At 35.1% G+C, this 12554-nt stretch overlaps 1 protein-coding gene across 2 annotated transcripts in view; it reads left to right on the top strand.

The window, feature by feature from the left end:
* Positions 1 to 3836: 3836 nt before the first annotated feature.
* LOC102802519 (tubby-related protein 4-like) overlaps positions 3837 to 12554 on the top strand; it is a 50912-nt gene continuing 42194 nt past the window's right edge. The window contains exons 1-3 of one of the 2 annotated variants that reach the window (XM_085505122.1): positions 3837 to 3983; positions 4190 to 4610; positions 11616 to 11744. In XM_085505122.1, the coding sequence (XP_085361248.1) occupies positions 4359 to 4610; positions 11616 to 11744 (381 nt within the window). In that variant the 5' untranslated portion in view covers positions 3837 to 3983; positions 4190 to 4358. The other variant, XM_085505121.1, reaches the window with a different exon arrangement.

The following is a 12554-nucleotide window of genomic DNA, read 5'->3' on the forward strand; positions in this document are numbered from 1 at the left end:
TGTTTTCATCGAGCCAACCACTCAGGCGGAGAAAAGACGAGAATAATGGGGAGGCAATATGGCACCACCTCATTACCTCGGTCACGTGGTTTTTGACGTGAAGGAAGATCTTGAGGTCATGGGGCTTCCTAGATTTTTTCTCTCTCCGTCATTGGCTGGATCACAGATTAATGCCTACAGTTCAAAATAGTCATTTTGACTGACCGGAGTCTATGGTGGGTAATTGAACGTAGTGAATTGTATGTACAACGAGCTTAGTCAATAGATGCACGCTTGTGACACTTATTGTGGAGTGAGGGCGCCATTTACTAATGAAAATGATCTTTTGAAGTAATTTGCCCCCCCCCCAAACGCATGACGATTCGTATCATCTGGATTACGCATAGCTTCTCTGCGATTTACGGTCCGTATATCTTAAGCGTAGCTTGGACCCCCCTCCCCCCAATACATTTTGCTGGATCCGCCACTGCGCGGGGTTGAACTATGACCTCCACATGCTTCGGCAGATAGTACGATAATAAAACGGCATTTTACGAGATATTTAATGACTTTTTCTAACTATAGGTCTCGATAATATAACAACATATGCGACACTTCCATGTCAATTAGAAACTGTTTACAAAGTTATGAAAAGTTATTGCAAAGTTGGTAGTTTTACTTGGAAATTCAACCTATGGTGTTATATTGTCGTGACCCTTCGTTAAACGTTGGAAAATGTGAATAAATAAATGAGTCTTGTATAATCGTATTAGCCCCTAAAGCATGTAAAGGCCATAGGTCAACTCACGAAAGACACAAGAAACACAATTTCGAATCTTTTCCAAATATTAAATGGCCGCCAATCTGGATAAAATTACTTGCATGGGAGACAACCTGTGCTAACCAGCTTGTGAAATAACTTTTTTGGGGGATTTGTCACACATGGAAAAAAACACAAGACATTCTTTGTGTATTCTTTATTAATGTTCTATTAAACTTTCATAGTAGAAAGTCGTGCTGATTATTTTGATTGTTTAAGTTTATAGAAAGTTATAATATAAATTTGTACGCAATTTCAATGAACAACTAGTTTTTGCAGTAGGCAGACAATTGCTCTAAGCTGTTAAAACAGCGTGCAAAACGATTGCAAAGTTGGTTTGCGTGTATACATGTTTGTCATGTCGCACCGTGCAGTTACAAAGTGGACAAAATGAATAAAATGCTAGTGAAATACCTCTTTGTGGCAGACTGTCACATGAGCTGACCGTTACAGGTTCAAAAAACAACCTAAAAAATATGAAAAGCAATTGAAAAGTTGTTGAAATTGCTTATATTTGACGTAAGTGTTTGTCATATCGACCCCGCAGTTAAATTTAGAAAAGAAAATAGAAAATTGTTGGGAAAGCCCTTCATATTAACAGATTGTACCATTATCAAAGCGAAAAATGGTCAACAAACTGTTTACAAAGTTGTGAAAAGTGAATGCGAAGTTGGCAGATTCATATGGAAATGTAACTTATGTTGTTATATTATCACAATCATCGTTAAAAGTTCGAAAGTGTGAAACAATATGCCATAAATAGGCCTTCTATTATCGCATTATCTTCTAAAGCATGTGGAGGTCATAGATAAACTCAAGAAATACACAAACGATAACAATTTCGAATCATTTCTAAATATTAAAAGGCCGCCAATTTGGATAAAATTAAAATGACTCTCATAGCTGACTGGTCAGGTGATCGATCCATCAAAAAGTCAAGATCAATCGGGCGCGGCTATTATTTGCATGAGAGACAACTGGAGAAAATCAGCTTGTGAAATATATCTTTATTTTTATTAGTCACACATATGGAAAAGACACCAAGCATTTTTGTGTATTTTTAATTAATGCTATGTTTAACATTTATTGTAGAAATTTGTGCTGATTATTTTGAATGTTTACAATTATAGAACGTTATAAATTTATACGTATTTTGAATGAACAACTAGTTTTTGCAGTCGACACATAATGGATCTGAGCTGTTAAAAAAGTTGTGCAAAGTCACCTAAAAGCAATTTAAAAGTTGGTGCATTTGCTAATGACCGAAGTTATTGTCATATGAACCCGCAGTTAAATTTAGAAAAAAAAAACTAAGTAAAAGTGTTGGAAAAGCCAACTTTACAATCACATTTGTATGTGTGTGTGTGAGTTTTTAATCTACGTGAAACATTATAACAAAAACATCATTCAATTACCTAAGCGACCTTTTTAACTTCCAGGAATCCCCATTACTTTGCACAACTCTGCACTATGTTTTGTAACAGGTTATGGTAAGCTCGTATGACTGTCCACTTACAAAAACATATTTTATTTTTTAACACCGTTTGCAGTGGTATCAATCTGCAAATATATAAACATGCCCGTACAGTCTCTTCTCAGCTGCAGTATGCATACCACGTGTTTTTTTTTCCGCAAAGCAGAATACCCGATAACTCTTACATTGACTACGCTTTCGTTAAGTTCTACGGTCAGCAATACGTTGCCACCAACTGTATCGACACACATCATGGATTTTCAAAAAAATTAGATTGAAATGAAATATTGCATATAGGTTAATAAGTAAAAACCAAATCGATGTATGCAAACAATAAATTATCCTCGCCCAACTGTATTTCTGCGAAAACGTCAAATTTGGGAAAATCGGTAAATAAAGTCAGTCTGAAGCATGCAATTTTATGGTACTAATAAACAGAGCTGCACGTCACGCGACGATCAATCGACCAAAGAGAATGTGGTGTTACAATAACAGGCATCGCATCGCGTCGCGTCGTCTTGCTAGTCTTGCTATCGTTCATATATTGAACGACACGAAGACCCCTGACGAAGACAGCAGGCCAGAGTTCAAAATATGAACGATTGCACGACCACAAATACATATTCCACTTTACAACACATCAACCAAGGGCGAATTTATTGGATTCGTACGAATCCCCTAAAATCTGAGGATTTGAATAATTTTGTTCATTTTTTCTTTTTACGTGGAAACGAGTGTACTGGCATATGGATATACGCTGGTAAATATACAATGGCCAGAGGCTAGAATGTTGACATTCAGAATAAAATTGCTTTTAATATTTGGTATAGTGTTGATAGTGATATAATTTTCTATTTTTTCAAAATCACCAAACTCCATAGCAAGGACAACGTTATCTGGAATTTAACGGCTGGTACCTCAAGGTCTGCCATAACCCCACATACATGTATTTTTTAGAACGGCACTGTCACTTCGAGCAATTAATGTAAATGCCGTGTATCGTTTTTACAGGGAGTGCAGCACGACCTCAAATAAACTTTCTAGAGGGGGGCAAGGGTTATTTTCGTTCAACGTAATTGCAATATTTTTTTGTTCGTACAACGTAAATAGTAAAAATAAACTTCGTAATTCTGTAATCACAGGCTAGACGTACAACGTAATCAATCAAATATTTTTTTCGTACACTGTAAACATGTGTCATTTTTCTCGGTACGTACAAGAATTTACATCAAAATAAAAAAAAAGTCGTAAAGAATATTCCAGGAAACTATAAAACGACTAGATGACACAATTCACTGCAAAATAAATTTTCACTGTAAACTGTAAAAACGTCTTTTTTTCCTTGTAAATTGTAAAAAGCCCTTTTTATTTCCCGTAAAACTGTACCAGCTACCCCCCTTGCCCCCCTCTTCCTATATTTTCGCCGTTGAACTGATTGGTACAAATTGTGATTTTCTTTTAGAAAGCCAGGTTTTCTACAAGCCTCGCCGAGTTCCTGAATCCAACCCCAGTGGCTACATACGCCCTCTATGGTCAGACTTTACAGTGTAAGAATCCTTTCACTTCCGGCGCCGCCATCACGGTCTCAGCTTGTCGCTACTCTTGGTATTCATTTGTGTGTAGTCGGGAGAGTTCATGTCGTTACATCGTTATATATTGGTGTGATTTGAATTGGCTGACGTTCATTAATTCGTAATGAAGTCCTCACCGGTATGCTTACGCCAGGAATCCAATAACACTTTAATTGTGTCACTATTTTATTAATACTGACGAACGTTTGTACAAAAAGCAGAGTCCGTAGAAAATGATAGCATTATATAAATACACGCTGTAATTCGATAGATTAGGTTTAAGCCCCTCGTTGATTCCAATCTGTTTCGGAATATATAGTTTAATCCTGATTGTTATACGTTTAGAATGCTAGGACCGCTGTCAACATGCGATCATCAATGAAAACGACAGTCTCCGATGACGACAACGACGTCCACCAGTTCGCCATTGTGCAAATAGATACGATACACCATAGCTATTGTGCTATATTTCTCTCGTAACGCTGGATGAAATCTAACGTCCCTGTATATCATCATGTACGCTGCTCTAGAAGAAAACCCTGCTGCCAGGAGTGATTGTAATATATTGTCACTATCGTGGAAAGGTACTGTACCAGAAAGTGAAAAAGATAAAAGCTACTCACGGAAGAGGCATTGCAACGAAGGTTGGCTGTCGTCCGGAAACAGTAAGGGCATCGTTGGTGCTACATTTACCACAAGTCACTGCAAACCAGAATATAATGTACCAAGTCGGACTAATTTTAATCTAAGAGGACACAGCGCCCAGGTAATTGCTTATATGAATCCTTGATTTGAACCCGTTATCAGCAGACAATTGCCATTGCTGGGCAATTAGTTCTAGATAATGTACAGTGGCATATATTCACTAGGATCAATTTTAGAAAATTTGTTGCTACATTTTAATGATTTTGTTGCTACATTTTAGTGATGTATAAAGAAAACAATACATTGTATTGTTAACTTTGAGTGTTTGCTGTGTTTTAATTTAGCTTTTCATAAATAATAAGCCCTATAGTGTACAGTGTATATGGTTTTATGGTCAGTTCATGGGGTTTGTTTTCTTTTGTTTATCACATCATATTGATTATACTTGTTAACATAAATGAGTGACATTTTAGGTGAAATTGGTAATAAGGAGTGTTTATGAAGACAAAAGGTTTTTAACTAGTTAGCATCTTAACATTGTGCAAATTTTAATCAATAACTAATTCTAAATTGTATTTATAAGTTTTTTTCTTCTCAGTTTAACGCATTGCTTGCTGAAAGCTACCTCAAAAATGAATGGCAAAAACTGACATCAGCAATGAATGTGTTAAAAAAGCTCATCATAAAGAATAATTTAGTAATGTTTCAGGAACTTACTGTCACTGCATCCTTAGACCCCCATCTTTACTATAAATGGACATGCATGTAGAACAAAGATGATCATTGTGTATTCAGTGTACTGTCAACATCCCAACAGATTCAGAAAAACTATAATCAAAAACTTAATTGGTGATTACATGTATATGCATATTACCATATTTGCTCTATTACAATATACACATGTGAAACATCAAACACCACAAAACATTGCCCATGGATGATATTTCAGTATCTGGGTGATCTTTTGGTGCTGAAAAAACAAATACCGTAAATAACACGACAAAACTAACTAGTAATAAAAATAATTGTATAATCAGCATCGTCAGATTTAGCGAAAATTTCATAAACACATTCACAGTGTTGTTCCAATGCAACTTTGTAGAAACTATCGTATTTATCCGGGAAAGCGATCATGCCCCGGCAAACGCCCACCCCCCAATTTTGACACAATAAAGAAATTAAGGTCATGTCATCTTTACCTACACTTGTAATAAAAAAAATAACATAAACCTATTTTTTGTTCGTTGTATTAACAGTTGACTTTCTTTGAAAAGATTCAAGCAAATCTTACAGAGAACTACGAAACAAGTGTCATACTTGTTCGACTTTAGCATCATTGACAATGAAACCAATGTTGCAATATTGTAGCGTCCCATACCTGGGAAAGTGATTGAAATTACGTTGTTTGGCTTTAAAAAATATTTGTAGCAGCTTGCAAATATTTTTTTTTGCCGGTAATGTCCAAGCATGCGCCCACCCCAATTTTTTCGCAATTTTCCATGTTCAGGACCCTGGTATTGGCTTACCCGGGTATTGGTAAGTAAATCTGCCAAAATATAACACTGTGACATCCAAGTCATCCACAAGACGGACATTAAACAAACTAAAAAATTCAATATAGTGCAAGTTCGTTTTCTGAATGATTGAGATGCAATCAGAAATTCAAAATTATGCAACTGAAATTTGTTGATTGCTGAGCTAGTACTGAAATTGGGTCAAGCAGCTATCCAATCAAAGGCTTGAAATCATGCATAGGGTCACTTATAGCATCCATACAATGTATTTGGTAAATTGGTAACAATAAACTTTCAACATAGCTATTTTGAATAGTTAGATGATAACCAAATTTACTTTATGTCATATTTATCTGTTTGAGTTTCATTTATTTATTTAGGTAGATGTTAAGTTACACGCAGACCATGCATAAACTTGTTTTTATGTGTATTACCTTGCCTGCAGGTCTCTTCAGCTGGCAATAATCAGAGCTAATACACACCAAGGACTAGGACTGCACCATTACCTATGACTTTTTAGTTCCTGTTTTAGTTCGGTCTGACCTGTATCTCGAACATGGCTTGGCCAATTAGATCCAAACATTATGCATAATATCCATAATATGTTTTCAGATCGTATTCAAAATGGCCTGATGCAAGTACTGTTCTAGAGCCATGTGTCAGATGTACATTGACTAATTACAATCTAACTACATGTACATTATGACAGAACCCCACACCCTACCCGTGGCTTTCGTTGCGGCCGTACTTTCATGAGCGAAGTCTTGGTTACCAGTTAAAATGTTGCTCATTTGGCGTTGGTAATCTTTATTTGTAACTGCCGCAACGTCGCCAGCAGAAACCTCCTGGTATCTCGATGTTGATGATTGCGGCTCCATAGTAATCGCTGATTTTACGGCGGGTGGATCTTCCGAGATCCCTTCAAGGTTTATAAAACTAAGTTTCCAGGTGGTCAACATACATTAAGTTCTCCCAATCGTAGTATTCCATGAGATGTACACCTAACATGCCAAAAACGTAACGTTGCTGAACGATTTGAACCGGACAAAAATAGCAGATGAAAATGTGTTTACAAAATAAAAATAGTTCGGTAGCCAATGGAAATACTATGTTCATTTGCATATCGACCGTGACAATACCGAAAACATTATTGCATGGGTGATATGCAAATTAGTTTGGGCCAAAATAAGTGACTGCCAAAGAGTACCATTACTGTTATTCAAATTTCATTTCACTCGGCAAGTATATTCATGTACCCAAGGGGAAAATATCGTAGTTCTTAAATATTGTTTATATTGTATGTTTTGAAAAACGCTACTCCTGAAGGGACTACTTTGTTTGCTCTCAGACTCATTTGCATAGGAGGTGTGGAAATACCGATTTTGATTTCAGGGACGAATCAAAATAAACTGCAGTACATATGTAATAATATACATCATGTCATATGTTGCATGTTTTCACTCAAAATGGCTGACTCATTTCAGGTTTGTTAATATTGAAACAATGAAGACTTGTTCTATTCAAATAACCCAAGACTATTTGATTAATAATTTTTATATTGTACTGTGTGGACTTAGCTTGTACATTATATCATTCAGACTATTTATTTATTATCTTATCTTATTTATATCCAACAACATTGTCAATGCAGTGCAAGGCAGTAAGATGATACAGAATTATTTAATCAATTTTTACTTGGGACAATGGTGTAAGTCCTTCTCTGAGAAACCATGTTTTCAGACCAGGTTGATTTCAAGAAATCCCAAACGTCTTTGTCTTTTAGGTTGTCCAAAATATTATACACAAAGTTAGTAACTTCTAAACTGTATTAAACATCTAAATACAGTAAACTACAGAAACCTGGGGAAGTTACAAACATTTTATAAATATAATTTGTTATGAATTATGATGCCTGTTTATATTTAACAATTCAGAAATCGTGAGTTTTAATTAATGAGGTATGACCATATTCCGAATGCAGTCCAAAAACGTGAACTTGTGAATTGACCTCTGTCCGGAAGTGTATCTTAGACATGCCTGGACTGATTACATTCAAACTTCACACGTACATCATACATAATATTATACATATGTGCATCAATTTGTTTCATGATCTGATTCAAGGTGGCCGAATGGCGGCCATTTTTGTGCTGAAAAATCGTCATGTGTACGGATGGATTTTGTTCAAACTTGGTACATACATTGGACCTTACGCTTCCTTGATGCATGTCATTTTGTTTTTCAGATCAGACTGGTGGCCATTTTGTTTTAATGGTTCTAGTGTCATATCTCTGATATGCTTTGATTATCTTCAAATTTTAAATATATATATATTATATATCATCTCATAGATATACAAAACTATATAACTTAGATTTGATAACTAATGGTGACTGTGCCATGCATGGCTTGTTTATGGAAATTTATAAAATATCTACAGTGAAAGACTCGTACTTCATTCAAAGACACTTTCATTGGCTATTGAAACTATTTGGTAACGTCCAGTACCCATGAATCTTTTTAGGCGTCATTCATTTTCAATTTATGAAAACAATTATATTTGAAATTCACTGTAGCTCTCATGAAAGATTATCACAAAGTCCAGCACGGAAATTTCAAACTTTATTCTGTCAGTGCAAAAGCTCAAATGTCATTAAGAGGTCAAAAGTCTGATTTGTTTACTTTTACATATGCACATGAAATGTTCAGATCAGTTGCAGAATATAAAATTACTACCAGTAGATTCATACTTCACTCTCAAATTCATCCATAATCTTGTATATAAGTAAAAGAATAAGTGTAACAGTTACCAGATTAAAATATATAACAATGTTTTTACACAATAGTTATGCAACAAAGATAGAAAATAAATCGTACAAGATAGTAAAAGATATAAATTTATTTATACAATAACATTTATAACCTTAGTCCCTGTTTGGACATAGTCTGAAAACTATGGATTGATCTCCATGCATCTCTATCCAGCAGTATCTCACACATGCCTGAACAGTTAAAACATCACACATACATACAATGTAAGATGTTATATCAACATATGCACATGCATTGGTTTCATCTGTTTCAAGATGGCTGAATGGCGGCCATTTTAAGGCCATAAGTGCATCAGATCACACATTTTTACCATTTTGAAACCGGATATCAGAAAAACCTTGATGCACATTGTTCTATTTTTTCAAATCAAATTCAGAATGGGCGACTAGTGGCCATCTTGTTTAAGCAAATGCAATTCAGGATATTCGACATGCCTGTACTGATAAAGTTCAAACTTCACACATAATAATAATAATACAGTTTTATTACACTGTAATAAAATTACAAATTTATTTTTGGCTGAAAGTAATAAAAGGTAAGGTAAAAAGGTACATAAAAAACAAAACGTTAAAATAACACAAATTAGGCAGTAAAAATTAATGTAGTTTCTGTTTTTCAAAACACACTTTCAGATATCGTGTCACATGTCTAATTAGTTTAGGATGGTTAGTATTAATAGTGATAATAAACTTGTTGATATTGTTTTCAGACTGAAAAGTGGGGATTTCCTTGGTAAATTCAGTGTACATAATATCCCTTTCATCAGTGTAATAGCTACATATGTCATACATCTTATTGGACAAATACATGTACAAGTGCATCAGATAAAAAATGGCTGTCTGGTAGTCATCTTGTTTAATCCTTTGAATGCCATTGTCAACTTTTGGCACCATTTACAAAATTATTTTGTATATTCTGTTTCTTCTCACATAAAATTTCAAATTAAATAAAAAATTTAAACTGTTCATATGGACCAAAATGGTGATGGGTGCAAAAAATATCTGGCAATCTGAGTTAAACAAATACACTTCCACAAGACCATATCTTGATATTATGGATGTCACCCTTGTTAATATTTTCTCCCAAAAATAATTATCATTACCCATTGCATTCAAGCTGTGAGTTGAAAGGTGGTGATTATATTTGAATGTTTTTAAAATCTGTGCAAATAAACAACACATTTGACTTACAAATGTATATATTGCTATGGGTAGTATGGGACCCATATTAAATGCATACAGTCACAACGATTACCTCTCTGTAAACTGATGTGACAAAGTCTTGGTATTTTTCTGCTTTTCGACTGTTTCACCAGCACTGCCATTCATTATCAGTGTCAAACCAGCATGAATAATATGCTTGTTAAATACACTATAAAAAGCAACAGTATTTATTTTAGGAGTGTGATACTGCGACTGGTACAAAATGTAAATGTAGGAATTTTTAGCTTAACTATATTGACTATGTCATTAAGAAATTGATATTTATTTATTTTTAAATCTACTGGAAATTTCAAGATGAATTACAATGTAGTAAAAGTTACTTAAATATTCAAATGGAACATAACTAAAGTAATGCAAGATACCTTGTTAAGGAAAACGTTACAGTTGTTAACCTGTTCATCAACATCAACAAACCTCAACAAATGAGCGAATCTAATTGGCTGTTAGGGTTATGAGGTATAGTAATAGGATTATATGTGATCTATATAAAATATAGATCTCTCAATGTACATGGATCTTTTCTCTTAAACAAGTTCTTCTTTGATACTATTCTAGTGCTAATATTTCTTACAAAGGTGCTATTGGTAGACATCTGTCTTATTTCTTATACAGGTGCCCTGGTGGACCTCTATCTCATTTTGTACACAGATGCACTGGTGGACATCTGTCTCATATCTTATACAGGTGCCCTGGTGGACATTTGTCTAATTTCGTACACAGGTGCCCTGGTGGACATTTGTCTAATTTCGTACACAGGTGCCCTGGTGGACATTTGTCTAATTTCGTACACAGGTGCCCTGGTGGACATTTGTGTAATTTCTTACACAGGTGCCCTGGTGGACATCTGTCTCATTTTTTATACAGGTGCCCTGGTGGACATCTGTCTTATTTCTTACACAGGTGCCCTGGTGGACATCTGTCTAATTTCTTATACAGGTACCCTGGTGGACATCTGTTCAATTTCTTATACAGGTGCCCTGGTGGACATCTGTCTAATTCCTTATACAGGTGCCCTGGTAGACCTCTGTCTTATTTCTTACATAGGTGCGCTGGTGGACATCTGTCTAATTTCTTACACAGGTGCCCTGGTGGACATCTGTCTAATTTCTTATACAGGTGCCCTGGTGGACATCTGTCTTATTTCTTACACAGGTGCCCTGGTAGACCTCTGTCTAATTTCTTATACAGGTGCCCTGGTAGACCTCTGTCTAATTTCTTATACAGGTGCCCTGGTAGACCTCTGTCTAATTTCTTATACGGGTGCCCTGGTGGACCTCTGTCTAATTTCTTATACAGGTGCCTTGGTGAACATCTGTCTAATTTCTTATTCAGTGCCCTGGTGGACATCTGTCTAATTTCTTATTCAGTGCCCTGGTGGACATCTGTCTAATTTCTTATACAGGTGCCCTGGTAAACATCTGTCTAATTTCTTATGCCATATTTGTGTTGGGCAACTACGCATATGTTAGTTTTCAAGGTAGACCCATAATTCTGAACGTACATGTATTATTCTAGTTATTTGATATCACATGTAAATGTATGCATAATTTATTTTAGGTTGTACTGGTGAGTTGGAATGAACCTTTTCAGAAAATGGCCACCTGCGATTCCAATGGTGTGATATTTGTATGGATTAAATATGAAGGTAGATGGTCTATTGAGCTAGTCAATGATAGAACATGTCAGGTGAGTATGTAATATATACACTGTATAACATATGACACATATAATCCAGTAATGCGATTAACTTATAATCCATTATATGTGATTGGCTCCCAAACTAATCATGTGATTAACTTATAATTCACTATAGGTGATTGGGTCATATTCCAGTAATATGATTGGATCATATTCCAGTAATGTGATTGGATCATATTCCAGTAATGTGATTGGATCATATTCTAGTAATGTGATTGGATCATATTCAAGTTATGTGATTGGATCATATTCAAGTTATGTGAATTATCCCTGGAATCAGATTTTCACAGATGAATGGAAATTCAACACACTAACATTTTTACTACCATTAAAATACAGTCAAACCTGTGTATAGTGGTCACCCAAGGGACCAGGCTAAAGTGACCACTATATAAAGGTGGCCTTTCTGTAGAGGTTGGATATATTTTACTTTTTTTCAAAGTGGGCGGGGCATTCTGTGTCAAGAAACAAAAAGTTGTACAATTTAAACTGTTTTATTGACATAAATGTGTTAAGTCTTGGGATAATATATTTACATACACATGTCATTAATGAATGAAGAAATTAATAAAGAATGATAACCAAATAAATAATAGGATCAAAATGAAATATTTGTAAATAAAATACAAATGTATTTGTAGTTGAATGGCTCACTATACACGTACAGGTAATAAAGTACATTTATTGTCCATTGTCATTGGCAGGTTCAAAAAAATCCAAAACTGAAGTTTGTTTTGCAGATGATATTTTCTCCACATATTTTTTGCCCAAAATATCTTCAATGTCTGCTATAGCAAG

The sequence above is a fragment of the Saccoglossus kowalevskii genome, chromosome 11 (genome assembly GCF_978046115.1).
Source record: "Saccoglossus kowalevskii chromosome 11, keSacKowa6.1, whole genome shotgun sequence".
Classification (NCBI taxonomy): domain Eukaryota; kingdom Metazoa; phylum Hemichordata; class Enteropneusta; family Harrimaniidae; genus Saccoglossus; species Saccoglossus kowalevskii.